This window comes from Pleurodeles waltl, chromosome 6 (assembly GCF_031143425.1).
Source record: "Pleurodeles waltl isolate 20211129_DDA chromosome 6, aPleWal1.hap1.20221129, whole genome shotgun sequence".
Lineage (NCBI taxonomy): Eukaryota > Metazoa > Chordata > Amphibia > Caudata > Salamandridae > Pleurodeles > Pleurodeles waltl.
Window position 1 is genome coordinate 1,402,744,051 of NC_090445.1, and position 27,011 is coordinate 1,402,771,061.

General features: G+C 47.6%; 1 protein-coding gene across 2 annotated transcripts in view; it reads left to right on the forward strand.

Moving 5' to 3' along the window:
• The window catches only part of VPS13D (vacuolar protein sorting 13 homolog D), a 2,230,750-nt gene that overhangs the window by 1,774,094 nt on the left and 429,645 nt on the right, over window positions 1-27,011 (forward strand). For both annotated transcript variants that reach the window (XM_069240741.1, XM_069240742.1), the window contains one exon: window positions 4,453-4,602. In XM_069240741.1, the coding sequence (XP_069096842.1) occupies window positions 4,453-4,602 (150 nt within the window). The remainder of the gene's footprint in view (window positions 1-4,452; window positions 4,603-27,011) is intronic.

A 27,011-nucleotide genomic window follows, 5' to 3' on the forward strand; every position in this document is an offset into this window, starting at 1 on the left:
CCACCAACAAAGTGAATCCTAATGCTTTCCCACAATTTCTCTAGTCATGCAGGAAGTTGAAAAGGATTGAGGTATTCAGGAGCGGATATTCTCTTCAGCCACTTTGGCACTGAGATTGGTAAGTGCATTCTGCCTATTAGGCCACTATATGCACACCCTCTTGGACATGGCCAGCAGCATCTTGCTGGCAGTCCTACAAAAAGTTTAGGATGACTTTGACTCAAACCATTAAAGACGTTCAGGATGCAGCTAAACATATTATTCAGGCTGACCTGAAGACTACTTGGAGCGAGCAGTCAGCACCAGTGTGATGCTTTGTTGCCACACATGAATGCGATCCACAGGCTTTGCTTGAGCTATGCAGGAATCCCTCAGGGATATGCTTTTGATGGGTCCTGCCTATTTGGCATAAAAGGATGGTTCAGCCTTCAAACCCTTTAAGGAAAGCAGGGCCACAGTGCTTTATTTTGCCTTTTCCGTCCCTGCCAGACAACTCCCTTATCACTGTTGGCACTTCCAAGGCTACTCCAGAGGATTGCCTATAGGCAGTACCAAGCTCTACCACCACAACAGCAGTCACCGCCATCCTTTTGAGGGATTAGCAAACATCACCAGGGTCACCATGGACAATGTTCTTCTCTGTCCCGTCTTCTTTGGCATTGGTCCCAAAGCCACTTGAATTTGCCTGGCTGCACACAACTAGTTTTGGGAGGCAGGATCAGACATTTTCTTCCTGGTGGCAGTCCAGCACTTCAGACAGATGGGTGCTCCAGATCATCCCGCAGGGTAAGGCCTGTCCATTTCATTTCGATCCAACTCAACTTCTACCCACATCAGAGCAGCTTTCGAAGGAGCAGCTATCTATCTTGCTGCAAGAGGTGTAAGCTTTGCTCAGCAAAGGAGCCTCTGAAATGCTGCCCACATCAGAAGTGGGCACAGTTTGTTACGCCTGCTACTTCTGTGTGATGAAGAAGGGCGCAGGTTTTCATTCTGTTTTAGATCTTCACTCTCTCAGTGCTTTCCTACAGAAGGCATGTGCAACACTCACACTGGCCCCACGTCTATCTTCATGGATCTGAGCGAGTGGTTGGTAGCCTCGGACCTGCAGGAAGCTCAATTTCATGTGTCCATCCTGCAGTTCCACAGAATTCACCTGTGGGACAAGGTCAGCTACAAGCATTGCCAATTTGACCCACCCCCCCTTCAGCCTTACCAGCATTCCTCTTTTTTTCAATAAAGTGATGTCAGTGGTCACCATGCACCTTTGAAGGTTGGGGATACCAATTTTCCCCCATTGCCATAACTGGAAATTGAAGATGGGGTTGTCAGATGTAGACCACTCCAGATAATGGCGAACCTTCTGACATTCAGTTTTTCAGTCAACATGCTGAGGTGTTGCCTGACTGCTTCACAAAGTCTTCCTTTCATCTGAGCTGTCTTGGAAAGTGCAGTGCTATGATTCTAATGTGTCAGCCTCTGTGCTGGATCTCAGTGAGAGTAGCTCTGGCGCTTCCTGGCTTGGAGGGTTCAAACATCCTGCACTTCACTAGGTTGCATGTGTTGGCTGTGCGCTGGGATCTGAAGTGTCAGAGAACCCAGCACAAAGGAAACCTGATGTACGTCATTCAGGTTTTAGTGGAGACTGCATTGGATCTGTTGTGGTAACTTGCAGTCTAATCAGACCCCTCTCCGTCCCACCCAGAGCTGAGGGCAGTGATGGATGTATTACTGGTGATTTTGGGAGGTCATAGGAGAGAGGTGGAGGTTAGACAGAAACCCTGCTTCACATAAATCTGTTCGAGTTGTGGTTAATTCACCTGGTGTTGAATGCCTTTTTCCTGTTCATCATGGAAGGCAATGTAAGTTCTCATGGGCCACATCACCGACGTGCTACTGCAACAAGCAAAGATAAGTGTGCCAGGAGGCGGAGTGCCTCTGGAGTCGCTGGAGAGTTGGAACATCTCCCTGATCATGTCCCACCTGGTGGGATCTTTATCTCCAGGGAGTACAATCTCAGTTGGCAATGCCTGGCAGATCACAAATGGCGGTTGAATCCCTAGTTGATGCAGATTATCTTCCGATGGTGGGAAAAGAGTCCTGGTTGGATGTTCTCACCACTGTCAAGAACACACAGTAGTAAAAATTGTGCACGTTTGAGTTCCAAAGCATGTTTTCTAGGAGAAGGACACTCAGGCTAGAGTGGAATGCTGGACTTATATACATCTTTCCGCTGTTGCCTCACCTGAGTTTTTATGAAGTTTAGGAATGAGCAGGCTTAAGTCATCTTAGAAGTTCCGGATTGACCTAGGAGAGTGTGTGACCAGAACTTCTGGAAACAAGCATCTTTCTTCCTTGCAGGGTACTGCTGTAGAAGGAACTTCAGTTGCATCAGAGCAGGGTTCTGCATCCAAACCTCCGCAATCTACACCTCTATGCATGGAGATTGAGCGGCAGCAGTTGACTGCATTCACTCTCACCTCTGAGGTTGTAGATGGTAGCCTTGTGTCCAGTCGCCCTGTAGAACAATCTGTTTATGCAGGTTGCAGGGATGCATATGTGGCCTGGTGTGAAGTCTGTGACAAAGACCCCCGATAAGCCAAACTGTAGATGGTTTGTTGTTGTTTTTACCTTTGTGCCAGCACAAGCTTGAAATGTGCACCATTAAAAGTAATTTGTCTGCCACTTTGGCCTTTTGTGTTTGTTAGACATGTTTAAATCACCTGTTGTGATGTGGTTCATTAAAGTTTTGACTCACATGTTCCCGCTCAAACAGTGTGTGATGCCAGAGTGGGATCTTAATTTGGTCAGTGCACTGCTGCTCATTGTGTCGTCAAGCATCTGGCTCATAGCGATAACGTCAGCCTGTCATTTGAGTGAGCTCCAGGCTGTCTTGGTGCAGCCACCGTATACACCTTTTTCCAAGAAAAACTGGTGTTGAGAACCAGGGAACTATTTACTTAAAGTAGTGACTCCTTTTCACATTGGGTATTTCATCAGTCTTCCAACATTCTATGCCCTGCCTCACCACTCAAAAGAGAAGAGACTCCATTGACTGGACCACAAAGGAGCCTAGAGGTTTTGTATCTATCACATCAAAGACCATAATGTGGACAATAAGATTTTTGTGTTGTTCTCTGGGGCTAACGTAAGGTGGTTCAGAAAAGAGCTCAGTCGAGGTGGATAGTACTCCAAATCTAGATCTGCTATGCATTGTCCAAAAGCAGCCTCCTGAAGGTCTTAGGGTTCATTCTAAGAGAAGGCCAAAGCTGCTGCAACAGCACACGGAGTGCCTGTTGTTGACATCTGCCACGCCTTGATGTGGGCGTCAATGCACACTTTTGTGAAGTGCTATTCCCTTAATAGCCAGATCCGACAGACGGGTATTTCACCCTTTCGGTCCTGCTGAACTTTTTGGCCTGAGTCCACTTCACAGATCCTTCACATTTGGGAGGTACTGTGGACCATTTCTACAGGTGAGGTATCTACAGTTAGAAGTATGCATGAGCACAATAAATTACTTACCTTCGGAAACCCTCTTTCTGGTGGGTTGTCTTTCTAATCTCAGATACCTGCCCTCGTCTGTGGAGTGACCTCTTTTTACCATCTAAAACGGTCCAAAATTAGATATCTGTATGTTGGTACTGACAGTTGTTTTGTGTTCTGTGGCTGCTTCTCAGGATAACTGTCAAGAAACTGACATGGGCAGGCTGGAGTGGTGCTTACCTGCTGCTCTGTTCTGTAATTTCTGGGGCCTACATGGAGTCACACGACCTACCGGTGCATTGGAACGCGACTGTGAAAATGTATGTCCTTATCTAGTCTGGAAGCTGGGGAATATTCTAAAGGTGTGAAATCTGAAGTTACATACAGTATCCACCAGACAGCGCACTACCGAAGTTAAGTAATTTGTTCTTCTGTGTATGAATCCAAGTCAAGACCATTTAGGTCAGCAGGCTAGCTAGAGTTTCAAGGCTCTAAATACAAGTAGGATATATGGATCACTATGCCTCTGAGTTATGTAGTGAAAACAAAAATAACTAGAGTGCCTGGGCCTACACTCCCATGCGTCCCAGTTGCCCTGCACCTCTTTACTGATGATTGCTATATCCCTGAGATAGGCAGTTGAGATGCATTGTGCAATTGGTACCTACTGAGTTCTGAATGAAGTTTTTAAGCAGTTTCCAATCCCTGCATTGGGTGCATGGACACCCACTTAGCTGATAATGAGATAGATTCAGCAGACTAGGAGTAATGGAATGATATTGGCTATATACAGATGCTGCAGTCAGAAATTAACATTTTATGTATTTTTATATTACTTTTCCACTAGTGCCTACTGTAGTAAATTGAACAGTAGTTAGTACTACCATGTAATTGGTATTTATAATTTTGAAATATATTATTTATATGAAAATGTTTATTCATTGTATTTTGATTCTCATGGCTATTTAGGTGGATAATCAACTTCTTGGCTCCACTCAGTCAGTCCTACTGTATGTCAGTCCAAGGAGCACCGAAGATGAGCCAGCGGAGGCTGGGCCTGCTCTTCAGATAAACACAGTGAAATTTCCCAGTAAGAATGCACTTACGGATTTATATAAGGTAATGTAATCCGTTTTTTTCTAGAAAATGTAGACAATAATGCAAGATAAAAGAATGTTTAACATGTATTTTTCCTGAGTCATCAGTCTTGATTCCTTAGAACTAATACTGGCCACAAGGCGGTTGTAGGAAGCTGGCTCCCTATATACTATATCACAATGTGATATAGTTTGCATAAAGTCCAGGGGTTCCCCAGAGGCTTAACAGAGGCTAAAGTAGATAATACTAATGTTCTTTTTTGTGGTAGTGTGGTCAAGCAGTTAGGCTTATCATAGGATAGTGCAAAGCATATGTTGTACACACACGGACAATAGAAGAAGCACACATTCAATGACTTAACTCCAGACCAATGGTTTTTATAATGCAAAAATATATTTTCTTAATTTATTTCAAGAACCACAAGATTCAACTTGCAGGTAAGTACTTCAATAGATTCTTATTTCACACATATATCAACAGTACTTTTTTTTAAATCGATAAGTTATACAGTTTTTGAAAAATTGGCAATTATCTGTTATAACAGTTGAAAGTCAATTTTCGGAAACAGTTCCTGGGGGAAGAAATGTTAGTACGATTTACAGGTAAGTACTTGACTTACAGTTCCAGTCTCTGGGGGTTAGGAATCCACAGGTTAGGGTTCACGTTAACCCCAAACACCCACCACCAGCGACACAAGTTCAAATTTGTGGCAACATTTACATGGGTCCTATGGAGACGGGGGGTACTCAGAATCAGGCCTGCCTGCAGGGTACCGTAAGTACCCATGACTTCAGAAGGCAGACTGGGGGGGTTTAGAGGAGCACTGGGAGGGCCACACCTAGGCACAAAACATACACCCTCAGTGGCAGAGGGGGGGCCGGGTGCAGGTGTAAACAAGGCGTTGGGTTTCCAATGCTTCTCTATGAGGGGACCCTGGGGGTCACTCAGATGCTGGAGGCAAGGTCCAGGGGGTCGACTTGGGCAAACCACAGGCTGGACAGGGTGGAGGGCCGTCTGCTAAATGTAGCTGCACCTGAGGTCGGGTTCTCCAAGGCCTGGGGACTGCAGGTGCAGTGGTCGTTTAGGCGTCTGATATCTTTATTCGGAGCTTTCGGGGTCAGCGAGTTCCTAGGGATTCCCTCTGCAAGCATCCTCATGGATAGGTGGAGCTTTTTCTTGGGGGGGGGGGGGGCATCCCCGCTAGCTGGGGTGCCTGGGGCACTGTAATATGAGGCCTGAGCCTTTGAGGCTCGTCGCCAGATGTTACAGTTCCTGCAGGGGGGGAGGTGTGAAGCACCTCCACCCAGAGCAGGCTTAGTTTCTGTCCTCAAAGAGCACAAAGGCTCTCACCCCATGTGGTCAGAAACTTGTCTGAAAGTGGCAGGCTGGCAAAGACTGGTCAGTCCTGCACTAGCAGTTTGGCTAACATACACAGGGGGCAACTTTAGGAAGCCCTTTGGGTGCACTTCTAAATAAATCCCACAATGGCATCAGTGTGGGTTTATTGTGCTGAGAGGTTTGATACCAAACTTCCCAGTATTCAGTGAAGCCATTATGGAGCTGTAGAGTTCATAATGACTGACCCCCAGACCATATACTCTTTATGGCTACCCTGCACTTACAATGTCTAAGAATGGACTTAGACACTGTAGGGGCATATTGCTCATGCAGCTATGCCCTCACCTATGGTATAGTGCACCCTGCCTTAGGGTGGTTAAGGCCTGCTAGGTGGGTGTCTTACCTATGCCACAGGCAGTGGCTTGTGGGCATGGCAACCTGAGAGGGGAGCCATGTCGACTTTATCTTTTTTCTCTCCACCAGCACACACAAATTGCAAAGGCAGTGTGTATGTGCTTGGTGAGGGCCCCCCCAAAGTGGCGTAATACATGCTGCAACCCTTGGGGACCTTCCCTGGCCACAGGGCCCTTGGTACCATGGATACCTTTTACAATGGACTTAACTGTGTGCCATGGGCGTGTCAATTGTAGAAACAAAGGTATAGATTTTGGGAAAGAAAACTGGTGCCTGGTTAGCAGGACCCCAGCACACTTTCAATCAGAGTTGGCATCAACATCAGGCAAACAGTGCGTGGGGGGCAGTAATGATGCCAACAGTGGCACTTTCCTACACCAGTGCAATAGGTACACCGGATGTGCGTCTCCATTGGAACAAATGGTTGCATTCACAGAGCCCCTACCTTTTTCCTTAGAACATTTTGAGCTCCAGAATGCTGATTGTTTCTTGAAAGGTTGTCATTTCAGGAGACTTCCTATTGTGAATAGTTATGGGCAAAAGGTGTTGTCAAATCACCATCAAAATAAGTGCACTTGGGGTCTCAGTTCTAAGCAGGCCATACTGCATAAGGCATTTTGTCAAAGTTACTGACTTTCCACAGAGGCAGCAGACCATACATACTGTGACTTTGACGCAGTTAGCAGAAGTAAAGAGTTTTAAGATCCCTCCCCAGGTGGTCGGCTATACAGAGCCATGGCTCTTTTTGTGGCAGAGAGAGGTTGACCAATCTATGCGGTACCCCTAGCGATAGAGGGCACAGGTAGTGGAAGATTGAAAAATGTCCTGATCGAAAGAAGGGGTTGGCCTCATCTTTAGCTTAGAAGCTATTAGGTCAGATCCCAAGAATCTTAAAAGCATTATTTTGGGGTTGACAGTCTAAGAAATTTTGAGCTAACAATTAAATTGTAGAAAAAGTGCATACCTTTTGAAAGTACAGCTTCAGATGCCGGCTAACAATTATTCTAGAATGGAGCAATCCTTTGCCATCGTAACTGAAAATATCTGCAGGTGCCTCGGTCTGTGATGCAACAGATTCTTGCAGTGGCCTATCAGAAGTCTTGTTTGCTTTTTCGTTCTTAGTAAATTATTAGCAACAGTAATGACATCAAATTATCATAAAGGAATAAAGACACATATAAGCCACATGTTCGATGGCATGTGTAGCTGCAGATACACATGCTGTGCACAGTCCGCCATCTGGTGTTGGGCTCGGAGTGTTACAAGTTGTTTTTCTTCGAAGAAGTCTTTTCGAGTCACGAGACCGAGGGACTCCTCCCATTTCGAGTCCATTGCGCATGGGCGTCGACTCCATCTTAGATTGGTTTTTTTCCGCCATCGGGTTCGGACGTGTTCCTTTTCGCTCCGTGTTTCGGTTCGGAAAGTTAGTTAGAATCTCGGAAAAAAACGTCGGTATTGTTTGCGTTCGGTATCGGGTTAGTTAGAACAAATCGACACTTAATTCTGAAGAGCTCCGGTGGCCCTTCGGGGTTTTTTCGATCCCCCGTCGGGGGCTGGTCTGCCCGGCCACGTGCGACTTCAAGGCTCATGGAACGGACCCCATTCCGCTTCTGCCCAAAATGCCATCACAAGTATCCGTATACGGATCACCATCTGGTCTGTAACTTGTGCTTGTCCCCCGAGCACAAGGAGGATACTTGTGAAGCCTGTCGAGCGTTTCGGTCGAGGAAGACGCTGAGAGACCAAAGAGCCAGGAGACTGCAAATGGCGTCCACGCCGACAGGTCAAGAACGCTTCGAGGAGGAAGAAGAAGCTTTCTCCATCCGCGAGTCGGATTCTGAGGAACTCGACGCCGAAGAAACACACCAAACCGTGAGTAAGACGTCGAAAATCAAGACTCACAAGAAGTCTACAAAAGCCCAGGGGACGCCACCGCCAACAGGCCATGGCTTAACCCGAAAACTAGGTGACCCATCCAAGGCACCGAAAAAGGGCATGCTAGTGTCGAAGTCATCCGACTCCGGTCGAGATACCGCCACACAGCAACCTCGGAGCTGAGACAGCGGCTCCGAGAAACTTCGGCACAGAGACAGCGGCACCGAAGAATTTCGGCACCGAGACACCACGCCGAAAACAAAGAAGGTTTCTTCGGAGCCTAAAAAGACTTCCGAAAAGGTTTCGGTTCCGAAACAGCCAGCCTCGGAGCCGAAAACTAGTTCCTATACAGAGGAACAAGGATTAACCTCCCAATTACACAGATTTGGAGAGGAGCTTCAAGCTGTAGAGCCTGACTACACACAAAGAAGGCTTCATATTCATGAGGAAACAGGGAAGATAACCACTCTTCCCCCAATCAAAGTAAAAAGGAAACTTGCCTTTCAACAAAAGGACAAGCAACCACAAGCAAAGGTGGCAAGGAAAACAACCCCACCACCGTCTCCACCACCATCAATACATGCATCACCAGCAACAACTCCACCACTGATGCACTCACGAGCTCATACCACAATGAGTCAGGATGATCCCGATGCATGGGACCTCTACGACGCTCCAGTGTCTGACAATAGCCCAGACTCTTATCCTACAAAACCGTCACCACCTGAGGACAGTACATCCTATACACAGGTGGTCGCAAGGGCAGCCGAGTTTCACAATGTCTCCTTACATTCGGAACCAATTGAGGATGACTTTCTCTTTAACACCCTATCCTCCACCCATAGCCAGTATCAATGCCTTCCCATGCTCCCAGGAATGCTAAGACATTCAAAACAAATTTTTCAGGATCCAGTTAAAGGCAGAGCCATAACTCCAAGGGTGGAGAAAAAATATAAGCCACCGCCCACAGATCCAATATATATTACAACACAACTATCACCAGACTCAGTAGTTGTGGGGGCAGCTCGTAAGAGAGACAACTCTCATACCTCAGGCGACGCACCACCTCCAGACAAGAAGAGCCGCAAACTTGATGCTGCGGGAAAAAGGGTTGCAGCACATGCAGCAAATCAGTGGGGTATTGCCAATTCACAAGCACTTTTGGCAAGATACGACAGGGCTCACTGGGATGAAATGCAACATTTCATCGAACACTTACCCAAGGAGTTCCAAAAAAGAGCGCAACAAGTGGTGGAAGAGGGACAAAGTATCTCAAATAATCAGATACGGTCTTCCATGGATGCAGCAGATACAGCTGCAAGGACAATAAAGACTGCAGTCACAATACGAAGGCACGCATGGCTGCGCACTTCTGGGTTCAAACCGGAAATCCAGCAGGCTGTGCTCAATATGCCGTTTAATGAACAGCAATTGTTTGGGCCGGAGGTAGACACTGCCATCGAAAAACTCAAAAAGGACACCGATACAGCCAAAGCCATGGGCGCACTCTACTCCCCGCAGAGCAGAGGCACATTTCGGAAAACACCTTTTAGGGGAGGGTTTCGAGGTCAACCCACAGAAACCACAACCTCACAAACAAGGCCTACCTACCAGGGTCAATATCAGAGGGGAGGTTTTCGGGGGCAATTTAGAGGGGGCCAATTCCCAAAAAATTGAGGAAAATTCCAAGGCCCCAAAACCCCTCAAAATAAGCAGTGACTCACAAGTCACACACCCCCATCACATAACACCTGTGGGGGGAAGACTAAGCCAATTTTACAAACTTTGGGAGGAAATAACAACAGACACTTGGGTCTTAGCAATTATCCAGCATGGTTATTGCATAGAATTTCGCCAATTCCCTCCAAACGTCCCACCGAAAACACACAATATGTCAAAACAACATATAGATCTTCTAGGACTAGAAGTTCAAGCATTGCTACAAAAGGACGCAATAGAATTAGTTCCAATTCAACAGAAAAACACAGGAGTTTACTCACTGTACTTTCTAATACCCAAAAAGGACAAAACTCTGAGACCAATACTAGATCTCAGAACACTAAATACCTACATCAAATCAGACCACTTTCACATGGTCACGCTACAAGACATAATTCCACTGCTCAAACAGCAAGACTACATGACAACATTAGATCTAAAAGATGCGTATTTCCATATACCAATACATCCTTCACACAGGAAATACCTAAGGTTCGTATTCCAAGGAATACATTACCAATTCAAAGTGTTGCCATTCGGAATAACAACTGCGCCAAGAGTTTTTACAAAATACCTGGCAGTAGTAGCTGCACATATCAGAAGGCAGCAAATACATGTGTTCCCGTACTTACACGACTGGTTAATCAAAACCAACACGCTAAGACAATGTTCACAGCACACAAACTACGTCATACAGACCCTTCACAGGCTAGGTTTCTCGATCAACTACGAGAAGTCACACCTTTTGCCGTGTCAAACACAGCAATACTTAGGAGCAACAATCAACACAGTAAAAGGGATTGCCACTCCAAGTCCACAAAGGGTTCAAACATTTCGCAAGGTAATACAGGCCATGTATCCAACACAAAAGATACAAGTCAAAATGGTAATGAAACTCCTAGGCATGATGTCTTCATGCATAGCCATTGTCCCAAACGCAAGATTGCACATGCGGCCCTTACAACAGTGCCTAGCATCACAATGGTCACAAGCACAGGGTCAACTTCTAGATCTGGTGTTGATAGACCGCCAAACATACATCTCGCTTCTATGGTGGAACAGTACAAATTTTAACCGAGGGCGGCCTTTCCAAGACCCAGTGCCACAATACGTCATAACGACAGATGCTTCCATGACAGGGTGGGGAGCACACCTCAATCAACACAGCATCCAAGGACAATGGGACATACATCAGAGGCAGTTTCACATAAATCACTTGGAACTGTTAGCAGTATTTCTAGCGCTGAAAGCATTTCAACACATAATAACCCAAAAATACATTCTTGTCAAAACAGACAACATGACAACAATGTATTATCTAAACAAACAAGGAGGGACACACTCGACACAGTTGTGCCTCCCTAACACAAAAAATATGGCATTGGGCGATTCACAACCACATTCGCCTAATAGCACAATTTATTCCAGGGATTCAGAACCAGTTGGCAGACAATCTCTCTCGAGATCACCAACAAACCCACGAATGGGAAATTCACCCCCAAATACTAAACAATTACTTTCAAATTTGGAGAACACCAAATAGATCTATTTGCAACAAAAGAAAACTCAAAATGCCAAAACTTCGCATCCAGGTAACCACAAGATCAATCCCAAGGCAATGCTCTATGGATGAACTGGTCAGGGATATTTGCGTACGCTTTTCCCCCTCTCCCTCTCCTTCCATATCTAGTAAACAGGTTGAATCAAAACAAACTCAAACTCATACTAATAGCACCAACATGGGCAAGGCAACCTTGGTACACAACACTACTAGACCTTTCAGTAGTACCTCATGTCAAACTACCCAACAGACCAGATCTGTTAACACAACACAAACAACAGATCCGACATCCAAATCCAGCATCGTTGAATCTAGCAATTTGGCTCCTGAAATCCTAGAATTCGGGCACTTAGACCTCACACAGGAATGTATGGAGGTCATAAAACAAGCTAGAAAACCTACCACTAGACACTGCTATGCAAATAAGTGGAAAAGATTTGTTTATTACTGCCATAATAATTAAATTCAACCTTTACACGCATCTGCAAAAGAAATAGTAGGATACTTACTACATTTGCAAAAATCTAACCTAGCTTTCTCTTCCATTAAAATACATCTTGCGGCAATTTCTGCTTACCTACAAATTACGCACTCAATTTCATTGTTTAGGATACCAGTCATAAAGGCGTTTATGGAAGGCCTAAAGAGAATTATACCACCAAGAACACCACCAGTTCCTTCATGGAACCTCAACATTGTCCTAACACGACTCATGGGTCCACCTTTTGAGCCCATGCACTCTTGTGAAATGCAATACTTAACGTGGAAAGTTGCATTTTTAATTGCCATCACATCTCTAAGAAGAGTGAGTGAGATTCAAGCATTTACCATTCAAGAACCATTTATTCAAATACACAAAAATAGAGTTGTTCTACGGACCAATCCTAAATTTTTACCAAAAGTAATTTCACCGTTCCACCTAAATCAAACGGTAGAATTACCAGTGTTCTTTCCACAGCCAGATTCTGTAGCCGAAAGAGCACTACATACATTAGACATCAAAAGAGCACTAATGTACTACATTGACAGAACAAAACTAATTTGAAAGACAAAACAATTATTTGTCGCCTTTCAAAAACCTCATACAGGAAATCCAATTTCAAAACAAGGCATTGCTAGATGGATAGTTAGGTGCATTCAAACCTGCTATCTTAAAGCTAAAAGAGAACTGCCTATTACACCAAAGGCACACTCAACCAGAAAGAAAGGTGCTACCATGGCCTTTCTAGGAAATATTCCAATGAACGAAATATGTAAGGCAGCAACATGGTCTACGCCTCATACATTTACCAAGCACTACTGTGTAGATGTGCTAACTGCACAACAAGCAACAGTAGGTCAAGCTGTATTAAGAACATTATTTCAAACTACTTCAACTCCTACAGGCTGAACCACCGCTTTTGGGGAGATAACTGCTTACTAGTCTATGCACAGCATGTGTATCTGCAGCTACACATGCCATCGAACGGAAAATGTCACTTACCCAGTGTACATCTGTTTGTGGCATTAGTCGCTGCAGATTCACATGCGCCCACCCGCCTCCCCGGGAGCCTGTAGCCGTTTAGAAGTAGATCTTAAACATTTGTACATTTGTAAATATATTACTTAAAACTTTATTATGTACATACACATTCACTCCATTGCATGGGCACTATTACTAGCATACACAACTCCTACCTCACCCTCTGCGGGCAAAACAATCTAAGATGGAGTCGACGCCCATGCGCAATGGACTCGAAATGGGAGGAGTCCCTCGGTCTCGTGACTCGAAAAGACTTCTTCGAAGAAAAACAACTTGTAACACTCCGAGCCCAACACCAGATGGCGGACTGTGCACAGCATGTGAATCTGCAGCGACTAATGCCACGAACAGATGTACACTGGGTAAGTGACATTTTCCTTACATCTGTATAAAAATATTTCTGATAGAGACTTATAGCAGGAGATTGATCACCTTTTGAATATTTCCCAGGTGTCAGATTGGATTCAGAAACTTTTCAGCAGTACCTCTGCTTGCTGGGAGGTGGCACCAATCTGCTGCACACTGAAGCCGTTCTGCTATTCACTGACACCATTGTAGAAATGGTGTGCGGAGCCTAATTAGGAGCTACTCCCTCACTCTGTCAGTTCCTTTCTTTCTGTCATACAGCGCAGATGCAGAGTTACCTCTCACCACTTTGAGACCCTTACTTTAATACAATTTTGATTTTCAATGTGCAAGACAAATGTCACCTCCCAAAAACAACAGTTTTTAAGCCCTGTAAGGAGTGTCAGAAACAAATGTGTGTGATAAATCTTCATTAGATTTACCTGTGGTGGCTGGGGTCATCACAGCTTTATGGCCTGCAGTGACTCCACATCGATGAACCTGAAGGCCATACAAGTCAAATCTCTACATCCACAAGCACAGAAAGACTCTGCAACAAGATTGGTCCAAGTTGAAAGTTCTATCCCGGTCCTATTCAAGATCTAGAAGTTGTTGGAGTCATTCCAGAAGACAGTTTTCGTCTCGCTCAAAGTTGTTATGTAAGTTGAAGAAAAAGCACAAGAAATCTAGGCGGGACCCGACCCATCCCGCCACTCACACTGTCCTGAGAAGGTTCAGGGACAGCACCATACATCTCGGTCTCGCTCCCAAGTTGCTCAACGTTGAAGCCTATCCCACAACTTGTCCTTGCACAAGCCAAGTTTGTGGGTCTCTTCGCCACTCCGAAACAGTTCTGTGAGCCCATGCTCTGACTATTTAGATCCTTGCTGACTTCCTCTGGCAGGCTTCCAGGCCCCACAAAGCCCAGAGGTTCTCCAGCTAGAATACCACCAGCGTTTGTCCTTAGCGCCTATTGGACACTCCAACACCATCAATGGGATTGCTCCAGTTCCACCTATGGTGCCATGGTCCATGCCAGTTGCCGGTTCTCTCTGACGCTGAGTCATTGTCAGTACGACCTTGAGTAAGGCTGTACTCGGCCACTGTACATGCCCCACTCTCTCCACAAGATCTGCCGGCTTCATAAACAAGAATGCACACCCTGCATTTCCTGTTTTGACGGATTCAATGTTTAGGATTCAGGTGATGAGATTGGCCAGCCATACTGTGAGGAGAATTGGTATGCTGACCTGTATGAAGCTAGTGACCTTGATACCTCCCCTGAGTTGGGACTCCCCTCAGCCCCTGTTCCTGCCACTGAGGAGTGTGCTTCCTATGCTTTGATAATGCTTAGGGCAGTTGAACTCCTTGTCCTCCATCTCCCCTCCTTGGAGGTCTGTACCAGTGTCCTGATAAAAGTCCTCCAGCTGGGGCAAACATCCATTAAGCCTCTATTGCCTTTTAATGAGGCACTTACGGATACCTTGTTGGGTGCATGGGCCAAACCTTGCTCTCGGCCCCTCCCCCATAACCCCAGGTCCACTGCTAGATTGCACAACGTCACTGCCCTTGGTGCCCCTGTGTTTTTATCTCAGCACCCTTCCCCAGAAAGTTTGGTGGTACAAGCATCTACCTGCAGGACTAACCCAAACACATCCCCACTACTCAACTCAATAGGGTGTCAAAACAGGTGGCAACAATTGAAAAGAGAGTCTTCTTGTCTACCAGCTTGGTGCTTAAATCTGTAAATGCCTACTGCCTCCTGGGGTGATATTCCCACACCCTTTGGGATTCCGTGACATAAGTCCTCCAAGGGGTACCTGAAGATCTGCGACCTGTCCTTGCCCAGGGTATAGAAGATGGCTTTGACGCAGCCAAGTTTACAATTTGTTGTGGCTTGTACACCACCGACTCCATTGGGTGGTCCATTGGCGCAGTTTGCTGCTGCACCTGGTTGCAGTGAGACAGGTTTTCTGGCAATGTCCTATTGTCCCTCATGGACATTCCTTGTGACAGGATTTGCCTGTTTGGGGACAAGGCACATAGTGATCTCGAGCGGTTCATGGAGAGCAGGGCTACAGCATGCCTCCCTGGGCTTATCTGCACCATCTTGCCAAAAGCATCATCCCTGTTGCTCTTTTTGAGACCTTTGGCAGAGGTGCCTCATGGCGCTAGCCAATCCATCCTCAATAAGATGCCCAGAGTAGGAGGCCGGCTCCGTATATTACGTATAGCTATAGGTGATGCACCCTGTACTGAGTCCAGGCAACCCTTAGTGTTAGTGTAAGTGGTTCCTAATAACCGAAGTTCTCAAAAGGTAGCTGTGGAGAGCAGCTAATGTGTATTGGGGAGGGTGTAAAGCAATTGCACTAACTACAAAGTGAGTCAGTGATTTACACACAAGAAGGAACCACACAGGTGTTATAAAAATAATATATCCCAAATTAATACACAGGCACTAAACTAACTTTGGTATATTTCCTGACCGGCGGTATGAACACACAAAAATATACAAAACGGGTAGTAAAAGCATAAAATACCATGGGCCCCTATGAGTGGGGCCAAACCATATACTGAAAAAATGGGATGAAAAAGTCGCAACTAACCAGGACTGACACTCAAGGATCTTGGGGGCTGGGGAAGTACTAAAACACCAGGGTTAAGTAGCAAGGATTCCCCAATTGCCTATGTGCAGAGATGTTACCCCGAGTCAGGTGTCCATTGGATAACATGGGGGAGTCGCGGTTAGTTTTCATGTTTCAGGACCCTTCTCAGAGGACCCTGAGGAAACCCACTGGGCCAGGGAAGGTTCAAGAGTGCACCCACCTGTGGATACCTACAGAAGTGGAGTACCTACACCAGGAAGCGCAGGTGCATAGGGGTGAATTTGTGCCGGAACCTCCCATTTAAGTCAGTGGGGACCCCAGCTGCTGTTGTGACCTGTGGCCCAGGTCGGGGTAACCCAGGCATGAATTCTAGATGAGGAGGACCTGTGGAAAGAGGCGGACAGAGTCCTGACCCACCCGGAGATACCCAGGGGGGTGCAGGAGGGCAATGGCCACCATTCTTGTAGATGCTTTCCTGTTGGACGGTTGTCATGGAGATGCAGTTGCGGTGTCCAGGTGATGCAGATAGATCCCAGGAGTCATCCACAAGCTGTCACATGTTCCGACAACTTAAACCCTATGCACCTGGGCTCCCTGGTGTAGGTACTCCACTGGTCTGGGTATCCATAAGAGGGGCCACTATCCAACCTCCCTTGTCCAACGTGTGTCCTGTGGGAAGGGTCCTAAAACGTGAAAACTCCAACTGCAACTTCCCCATTTTATCCTCGGACACTGACCCGGGATTGCAACTCTGCACACAAACGACTTTGGGGTTTTAGTACTTCCCCAGTCCTAAAGGTCTTTGGGTGGTAGTGTGGGTTGGGAGTGATTTTCGCATTCCTTTTTTTTAGTATATGGTCCCCCGCCCACCCTTAGGTGCCCATGTTATTTTATGCTTTTACTTACCTGTTGCTAAGTATGTTTTTGTCCATAACTCTGGTTAGGAGATATACCAAAGTTAGTTATAGAGTGTGTGTTACAATAAATATAACATTATCTGAAAGAGACTTCTAGCTGCAGATTTCCTACTGTAGAATTTCCTGCCGTCAGCCTGGAATCCTTAACTTTTGCATACCTTCGCGCGCGCTGACAGGTGGCGTCTTTGGGATCCGCGTGGCACCACCTTTTCGTATGTGATGTCACAGTCACCTATAAAGGCACCAACCAGGCGCACGTATGTCAGTTCTTTTCCTTCCACGTCAGTTAAAGAGCAGATCCGGTATAGAGCTACCCTCTTTTGTCGACATGTTTTTTGTGTGTGCAGGGATGACATCTAGAAAGGCGGGGTTCAAGCCGTGCGGTGCCTGCCATGCGCCATGTCTGTGACTGACCTCCATCAGGAATGTATCTGGTGCCTAGACTGAGACCACAACTCTAAGTTGTGTTCTGACAGCTGGGCCATGGCTCGGAAAGCTTTGAGGGAGCGGTTCCTAAAGTTAATGGCGGCCTGGCAGTGGACGTTGGCTGGCAGGACTCCCCGGAGGTCCTGGTCGAGGAAGAAGTTGTGGGACCGCTCCAGGAGCCCCTCTCGAGGTCCCCAGGCACTCGGGGAAGAGGCAAAGAAGAAGTAGTTCAAGTGGACTTCGACTTCATCTCGCCCATTGACGTTCCAAGCATGGTTCCGCAGAACCATTGCCAGGACCGTCTCTGAGCCCCCCCCCCACCTTTCCGGGAGTTGGAGCGACCCCTGCTCAGCTCAAAGAGTTTTATGAGGCTATGTGTTTTATATTTGAGCTGGCTAGCACTGCCGGCGCACTTTCTGGCCCCGTGCGATTGGCAGAGGCCCGTCGTGTTCCACGCCAGCAGCTTCGGTGCCAATGGGATCTCTTGGATCCGATATAGGATCCAGAGTGATGCAGAGTACACACAGTTGGCTCTGGCGTAACTTCTGGTGGTACCAGTGCCCGCAAGTGGCGAGAGCCCCATTCTTATAACTGATGGACTGGAGCTGGAGCGGCGTTGCACAACTCCGATGGCGCCAACAGGTGCCAGATCATTTCCTGAGGATTTTTATGATTAGCCAGGCACTGGTAAAGAATGGGAGAGGTCTCAGGACCCTATAGAGAGTTAGTTGGAGCCAGTGGAACTGGTATGAGGAGTTAGGAGAGGTCAGTGGATTGGACACCCTTCCAGTCACTGGCATGCTCTATTTCTTACGGTGAAGAGACAGACTCTGAGGCTTCTAGGCCACATGGCTTCCTGCATCCTGTTAGTAAAACATGCCAGATGGTACATGAAGGCTCTGTAGTGGGACCTGAAGTTCCAGTGGGCACAGCATCTGGGGAATCTCGCCGACATGGTTCAGATCTCGGAGGGAACTGCAAAAGATCTGCAGTGGTGGTTAATGAGCCGCTACTGGGTCAGAGGCAGACTTCTCTTCCTTCCCCAGCCAGATTTTACATTAGTGACAGATATGTCACTTCTGGGATGGGGTGGCCATCTGAGAGAGGTGGAGATCAGAGGCCTTTTGTCTCTGGCAGAATCCGGACTCCATATCAACTTACTGGAGCGCTGGCTGATCCATCTAGCATTGAAGGCATTTCTTCCTGTTGTTAAAGGGAAGGCAGTGCAGGTGTTCACGGACAACACAACCGCAATGTGGTATGCAACAATTAGGGCAGTGTGAGGTCGTGGACTCTTTGTCAAGAGGCCTTGCGCCCCTGGACACGGCTGGAACAGCAGGACATATGATGTTTGTTCAACACCTGGCAGGTTCTCTGAATGCCAGCCAGACAAGCTCAGCTGTTAATGCCTAGCAAATCACAAGTGGTGTCTCTATCGGGAGGATGTGGAGAGAGCTTTGGTTACATCTGTTCACCTCTGAAGAGAACGCGCAGTTTCAGCAGTAGTGCACGTTGGAGTTTCCAAGGCGGCACTCGCTCAGGCATGCTTTTTCATTGGGAGTGGAGCACAGGCCTCCTGTACGCCTTTCCACCCATACCACTTCTGCCCAGAGTTCACAAGAATATCAAGAACGACCATGCCCAAGTAATCCTGGTGGCTCCGGACTGGGCACAGAGAGTCTGGTATTCTGAGCTTCTGAAAATGAGCATTGATCCTCCAATCAGGCTGCTCCTTCCCGATCTGTCAACTCTGCGCCTTTATGCATGGAGAATGAGCGGCGACAGTTGACAGCCATTGACCTTCCTCCTGAAGTCTGTAAAGTTATTCTGACAGCCGGGCGTCCCTCCACCAAGGCGGAACATTATTGTACAGAAAGATCTATTGATCCTCTTTCTGCTTCTGCTTCACTTGCTTCTATTCTTCTCTTTATCTTGTCTCTTGCCCAGCATGGATCTGGATTGGGCTCTGTCAAAGGCTATATTTCTGCCTTATTAGCATTCCTCCGGCTGTCTGATCAGCCTTCATTTTTCAAATCACCTATTGTACTTCCTTAAAGGGCTTGTAGATATGTTTCCTTCTACACCCTTTTATCATGCCTCAATCTGGCTTCGATTTTGGCCTCAAAGAGCACAAAGGCTCTCACTCCAGGAGGTCAGAAACCTGTCTTTTAGTGGCAGGCTGGTACAGACTGGTCAGCCTTACACTAAAGGGTTGGTTAAAATACAGGTGGCATCTCTAAGATGCCCTTTGGGTGCATTGTACAATACATCCAACACTGGCATCAGTGTGGGTATATTGTGCTGAGAAGTTTGATACCAAACTTCCCAGCCTTCAGTGAAGCCATCATGGAGCTGTGGAGTTCATAATGAGAAACCCTCAGCGCATGTACTTCATATGCCCACACTGCACATACAATGTCTAAGAATGGACTTAGACACTGTAGGGGCATATTGCACATGCAGCTGTGCCCTCACCTGTGGTATAGTGCACTCTGCCTTAGGGCTGGAAGGCCTGCTAGAGGGATGACTTATCTGTGCCACAGGCAGTATTTGCTGGACATGGCACCCTGAGAGAGATGGCATGTCGACTTTAGCTTTTTCTCCCCACCAGCACACTGTCTGCAATGGCAGTGTGCATGTGCTTGCTGAGGGGGTCCCTTAGAGTGGCACATTACATGCTGCCACCTTTAGGGACCCTCCCTGATCACAGGGCTCTTGGTACCACTGGCGCCTTTTACAAGTGACTTAGCTATGTGCCAGGGATGTGCCAATTGTAGGAACAATGATACAGTTTAGGGAAAGAACACTGGTGCTGGGGCCTGGTTAGCAAGATCCCAGCTCGCTCTCAGTCAAGTCATCATCAATATCAGGGAAGGGGAGGTACCTATGCCAAAAGGGGCACTTTCCTACACAGAAGGGCTGTGTACATCAACATTCTTGGGAGGCCTGATCCTGATGAATTGCCCTCTGAACCCAAGGAATTAAGAGTGTCGGAGGAATCACATAGTGAAGTAGAAATCTCTACTTCAACTGCAAAGTATCCCTCAAGGATTGTTGCAATGGAGGCTGGAGGTCACAGAATGCAAGGCAACAGGCATTGCTGTGAGTGGCAAAAAGGTCCACATGATACATGCCCCACAGGGCAAACATGTCCTGAACCATATCCAGATGGAGGCCTCACTTGTGGTCGGAAAGATACATCTTAACAAGGCTCTTTGCTCTGATACTGAATGAACCCACTAGATGGCTGGCTAGCAGCCACAGCCTCTTTTGGTGCTCCCCAGTCCAGAGCATCAGAGCTTCTCAACAAAGGTGAAGCCTCCCTCCTCCCTGCTTTTTGATGTACCACATGGTAGTCTTGTTGTCTGTCAAGAACTGGATGGACTAACCATGAAGGGTTGGGAGGTAGGCCTAGAAGGCCAGTCAGATTGTGCTGAGGTATAGCAGGTAGATGTGTAACCTTAGCTCTCATGGTGGTCAGAGGCTTCTGATCTCCAGTTCCTGCAGAGGCATGTCTGTCACCAATGTGGTCACTGCAGATGGGAGGAAGTGGTAGAAGGATCTCCCCTTCGAGACAGGTTCTCCTCCACTCTCCACCATCTAAAGTCCACATCAGCAGTCCTGGAGATATTGAACTCTATGATGCTCGAGCCAGTGCCTGCAGAGGTCCCACTGGAGGGACCTCATGTGCCAGTGTGCATGCGTGACCAGGAGGATGCAAGAAGCCAATTAAGCAGATGTAACACTGTCAGGACTGTAATCCCAGCTGTCACTCAAGACTGGAGCATCTGATCCTGATTGTCACGTATCCTCTATGGATGAAGGAAAGCTCAAAGCAAAGTTGTATTCAGTACCTCCAGGAGGTCCAGGTGACATTTGGATATATTGGTTCAAATTTCAAATCTAACAGCAGTAAGGACTTCATCTGTAGGTGGTGTGTGGCCATCTGTGGTAAACCAACGTTGAGCAGCAAGCCGTCTAGGTATGGGAACCCTCGCGATCCCTAACCATTTGAAATGGGCTGCAACTACCACCATCACCTACAAATTGTAAATGGGAAACACCTCCACAAAATGCTGGTCGTCCCTGTGTGACTGCAGGATCAGCATATGAAAGTACGCAAACTGTTGGGTGAGGAACACCATCAGGAATTCTGCATCCAGTGCCAGCAAAAACCTGTGTCAGTAACACCATCCTGATCTCCTTCTTGCGCAGGTACAAGTTCAGGAACCGGACAGTAGTACCGCTGACCCATTACCTCCCTTGTCACCCAATCCACTGCTGCCTTCTGGAGCATTACTATAATCTCTTTCTGCAGGGTCTGTAGATGGTCCCCTGAAGTAAACGAGTGTCAGGGAGCGATGTTAGGGGTGCCTCTAGAAAGGTAGGGTATTTCCATTTTCTATGATCTGCAGGACTCACTGGTCTGCAATAATTGCCTGCCAGGCTTCATAGAAAAGAGGATACTTGTCCTCACATTGACATCATGTGCTAATTTCCAGAGAAACTACTGCAGCTTCCCTAGCGGTGCAGGAGAGGAGGAAGAGGAGGGTGAAGAGGCAGAAGAAAGCTTGATGTGATGGGTGCGTCCATTGTCCCTCCCTCTCTATTGATGGACAAGGGAATTCTACTGCAATTGACTGGCCAGTGAAAACTGACTTTGTCTGAACTGAAACCTTATGCAGTAATTTGGTGTAGATTGAAGCCCCAGAGTTCTTAATTGCCCCTCTTCCTTCTTTCATCAGTTCCATCGGTGTGCTTGCCTTTTCGCCAAAAAACTTTCTCCGTCAAACAGCACATCCATCAAAGGCACAGCCAGGAATGGCTAACCGATGAATTCATGCTCCTGATGACTTAGTTTGCCGTTTCCAGCCTGGCAAGGAGACATGTGGCATTCATAGAATGTAGGGCAAAGCTGAAGGACGAGAAAACTCTATGTTGAAAAGTGTCAATCCATTTTGATTCCTTATCCAAATGAGAGGAAGTGAATGCATTGGGTTGACTTTACTGGCTGAAGCCCTCACCACCAGACTCTCGGGGAAGGGAAGATGAGTGGCAAAGTCCGGTCTCCAGGTGTGTGAGAAGGTAGCCTCTTTCTAGCCTTGTTACCCCCACTTTTGGCCTGTTTGTGAGTGTATGTCAGGGTGTTTGTCACTGTTTTCACTGTCTCACTGGGATCCTGATAGCCAGGCCTCAGTGCTCATAGTGAAAACACTATATTTTCAGTATGGTTGTTATGTGTCACTGGGATCCTGCTGGTCAGGACCCCAGTGCTCATAGGTTTGTGGCCTATATGTATGTGTCACTGGGACCCTGTCACACAGGGCCCCAGTGCTCATAGGTGTGCATGTATATGTTCCCTGTGTGGTGCCTAACTGTCTCACTGAGGCTCTGCTAACCAGAACCTCAGTGGTTATGCTCTCTCATTACTTTCAAATTGTCACTAACAGGCTAGTGACCAATTTTACCAATTTACATTGGCTTACTGGAACACCCTTATAATTCCCTAGTATATGGTACTGAGGTACCCAGGGTATTGGGGTTCCAGGAGATCCCTATGGGCTGCAGCATTTCTTTTGCCACCCATAGGGAGCTCTGACAATTCTTACACAGGCCTGCCACTGCAGCCTGAGTGAAATAACGTCCACGTTATTTCACAGCCATTTTACACTGCACTTAAGTAACTTATAAGTCACCTATATGTCTAACCTTTACCTGGTAAAGGTTAGGTGCAAAGTTACTTAGTGTGAGGGCACCCTGGCACTAGCCAAGGTGCCCCCACATTGTTCAGAGCCAATTCACTGAACTTTGTGAGTGCGGGGACACCATTACACGCGTGCACTACATATAGGTCACTACCTATATGTAGCTTCACCATGGTAACTCCGAATATGGCCATGTAACATGTCTATGATCATGGAATTGCCCCCTCTATGCCATCCTGGCATTGTTGGTACAATCCCATGATCCCAGTGGTCTGTAGCACAGACCCTGGTACTGCCAGACTGCCCTTCCTGGGGTTTCACTGCAGCTGCTGCTGCTGCCAACCCCTCAGACAGGCAGCTGCCCTCCTGGGGTCCAGCCAGGCCTGGCCCAGGATGGCAGAACAAAGGACTTCCTCTGAGAGAGGGTGTGACACCCTCTCCCTTTGGAAAATGGTGTGAAGGCAGGGGAGGAGTAGCCTCCCCCAGCCTCTGGAAATGCTTTGTTGGGCACAGATGTGCCCAATTCTGCATAAGCCAGTCTACATCGGTTCAGGGACCCCTTAGCCCCTGCTCTGGCGCGAAACTGGACAAAGGAAAGGGGAGTGACCACTCCCCTGACCTGCACCTCCCCTGGGAGGTGTCCAGAGCTCCTCCAGTGTGCTCCAGACCTCTGCCATCTTGGAAACAGAGGTGCTGCTGGCACACTGGACTGCTCTGAGTGGCCAGTGCCACCAGGTGACGTCAGAGACTCCTGCTGATAGGCTACTTCAGGTGTTAGTAGCCTATCCTCTCTCCTAGGTAGCCAAACCCTCTTTTCTGGCTATTTAGGGTCTCTGTCTCTGGGGAAACTTTAGATAACGAATGCATGAGCTCAGCCGAGTTCCTCTGCATCTCCCTCTTCACCTTCTGATAAGGAATCGACCGCTGACCGCGCTGGAAGCCTGCAAACCTGCAACATAGTAGCAAAGACGACTACTGCAACTCTGTAACGCTGATCCTGCCGCCTTCTCGACTGTTTTCCTGCTTGTGCATGCTGTGGGGGTAGCCTGCCTCCTCTCTGCACCAGAAGCTCCGGAGAAATCTCCCGTGGGTCGACGGAATCTTCCCCCTGCAACCGCAGGCACCAAAAAGCTGCATTACCGGTCCCTTGGGTCTCCTCTCAGCACGACGAGCGAGGTCCCTCGAATCCAGCGACGCTGTCCAAGTGACCCCCACAGTCCAGTGACTCTTCAGCCCAAGTTTGGTGGAGGTAAGTCCTTGCCTCACCTCGCTGGGCTGCATTGCTGGGAACCGCGACTTTGCAGCTACTCCGGCCCCTGTGCACTTCCGGCGGAAATCCTTCGTGCACAGCCAAGCCTGGGTCCACGGCACTCTAACCTGCATTGCACGACTTTCTAAGTTGGTCTCCGGCGACGTGGGACTCCTTTGTGCAACTTCGGCGAGCACCGTTTCACGTATCCTCGTAGTGCCTGTTTCTGGCACTTCTCCGGGTGCTACCTGCTTCAGTGAGGGCTCTTTGTCTTGCTCGACGTCCCCTCTCTCTGCAGGTCCAATTTGCGACCTCCTGGTCCCTCCTGGGCCCCAGCAGCGTCCAAAAACGCCAAACGCACGACTTGCGTGTAGCAAGGCTTGTTGGCGTCCTTTCGGCGGGAAAACACTTCTGCACGACTCTCCAAGGCGAGAGGGATCCGTCCACCAAAGGGGAAGTCTCTAGCCCTTTTCGTTCCTGCAGAAACCTCGGCTTCTTCTGTCCAGTCGAAGCTTCTTTGCACCCGCAGCTGGCATTTCCTGGGCATCTGCCCATCCCCGACTTGCTTGTGACTTTTGGACTTGGTCCCCTTGTTCCACAGGTACCCTAGATTGGAAATCCACAGTTGTTGCATTGCTGGTTTGTGTCTTTCCTGCATTATTCCTCTAACACGACTCTTTTGTCCTTAGGGGAACTTTAGTGCACTTTGCACTCACTTTTCAGGGTCTTGGGGAGGGTTACTTTGCTAACTCTCACTATTTTCTAATAGTCCCAGCGACCCTCTACAAGGTCACATAGGTTTGGGGTCCATTCGTGGTTCGCATTCCACTTCTGGAGTATATGGTTTGTGTTGCCCCTATCCCTATGTTTCCCCATTGCATCCTATTGTAACTATACATTGTTTGCACTGTTTTCTAAGACTATACTGCATATTTTTGCTATTGTGTATGTATATCTTGTGTATATTTCCTATCCTCTCACTGAGGGTACACTCTAAGATACTTTGGCATATTGTCATAAAACTAAAGTACCTTTATTTTTAGTATAACTGTGTATTGTGTTTTCTTATGATATTGTGCATATGACACTAAGTGGTACTGTAGTAGCTTCACACGTCTCCTAGTTCAGCCTAAGCTGCTCTGCTAAGCTACCATTATCTATCAGCCTAAGCTGCTAGACACCCTATACACTAATAAGGGATAACTGGGCCTGGTGCAAGTACCCCTTGGTACTCACTACAAGCCAGTCCAGCCTCCTACAAGGTGCAGAATGGTGATGGCAGGCAATGTGGTGGTTGATTATGGCCCTCAAGCAGGGCTTGGCAAAGGTCCCCAAAAGAGTATCAGTCAAAGCCTTTAATAGGAGGAGAGGTTCTGAAGAGGTTTGGCCCAGTTGTAGGACCTCAGTCAGCATATTCATCTTGGATTCTTGTGTAGGGAGGTGAAAGTCAGGGTTTTGCGCAGCTCTGAGCACCACCATGGTGAATGATGCTCTCTGTACTGTAGCAGTCCTAGAGAGGAAAAGAAGACAGTGCATGGAGAAGCATCCAGGCCACTCTCCTCTTGAAGTTCTTCATATCAGTTGTCGTTCTGGTATGGCTGAGTAATTCTATCCCTGCATCATAGATGCCATTCTTTCATTACCAAATATGACATCAACAAACTGCTCCTTGCCTTTAGGTAGGGGAACAGTGCCTGTGTCAGAAAAATTGCCTTCATTAAGATGAATAAGTGGCGTCAAGTGCCACTTTGGACGAGATCAGCATGGCGTTGTCTTCGAGCCTGAAAGCAGTATAGGTTTTCCATTGTTGTCTGTGACAGTGATACCGGCACTGGCGTCGGTGGATCGCTCTCTGGCAAATTGTGTGGCAAAAGGTCTCTTCAAGCAGTGGGGAGAGCCTTGGTCTCTTCAAGTGGTGGGGTCTGTTCGCTTCCGGTAAGAACGTGCAGTGTCAGCAGTTTTGCCCGCTGGAGTTTCCATGGCAGCTCTCGCTCAAAGATGCTTTTTTTTCTCAAGTGGTGTTCAGGCCACCTGTACGCCTTTCAGCCCATACCACTCCTGCCCAGAGTTCTTAAGAAGATCAGGAATGACCAGGCCCAAGTCATCCTTGTGGCTCCGACTGGGCACAGCAAATCTGGTATTCCGAGCTACTTAACATCAGTGTCGAACCTCCAATCAGGCTGCCCTTTCAGGAGGATCTTCTGTTGCAGCAGGGGAGGGTCCTCCACCATAACCTCGCCAAGCACATGACAGGCTGCTATTGCAGACTGCGTGTCTTGGCGCAGGCAAAACTGAAAATACGACATGCCACACAGCATGTGTGCCATGTCCCCTAAAGCTGCATGCAATATATATGTCACCCCGCTAGCAGGCCTTACAGCCTTAAGGCAGGGTGCATTATATTACAAGTGAGGGGATATTTGCAGATATGCCCCTACTATGTCTTTGTAGATTCTCAGACACAGTAAGTGACCAGGGAAGCCATTTCAAATTCATGTGCTGGATACTGGTCACTGCGAGTTTCCTAGCTACATGATGGCTTCTCTAAAGATAGGGATGTTTGGTTTCAAACATCTCATATTGGTGAGCCCAAATTGATGCCAGTGTGAGATTCACCAATACCTGCACCCACAGGGCACCATAGAGGTGCCCCCTGAAAACCTACCAGCTACTGGTGTGTTCCCTGACTGGCCCAGACCAGTTCTGCCACCCTAGCCACGTTTCTGACACCCAAGTTGAGACCCAGTGCTCTC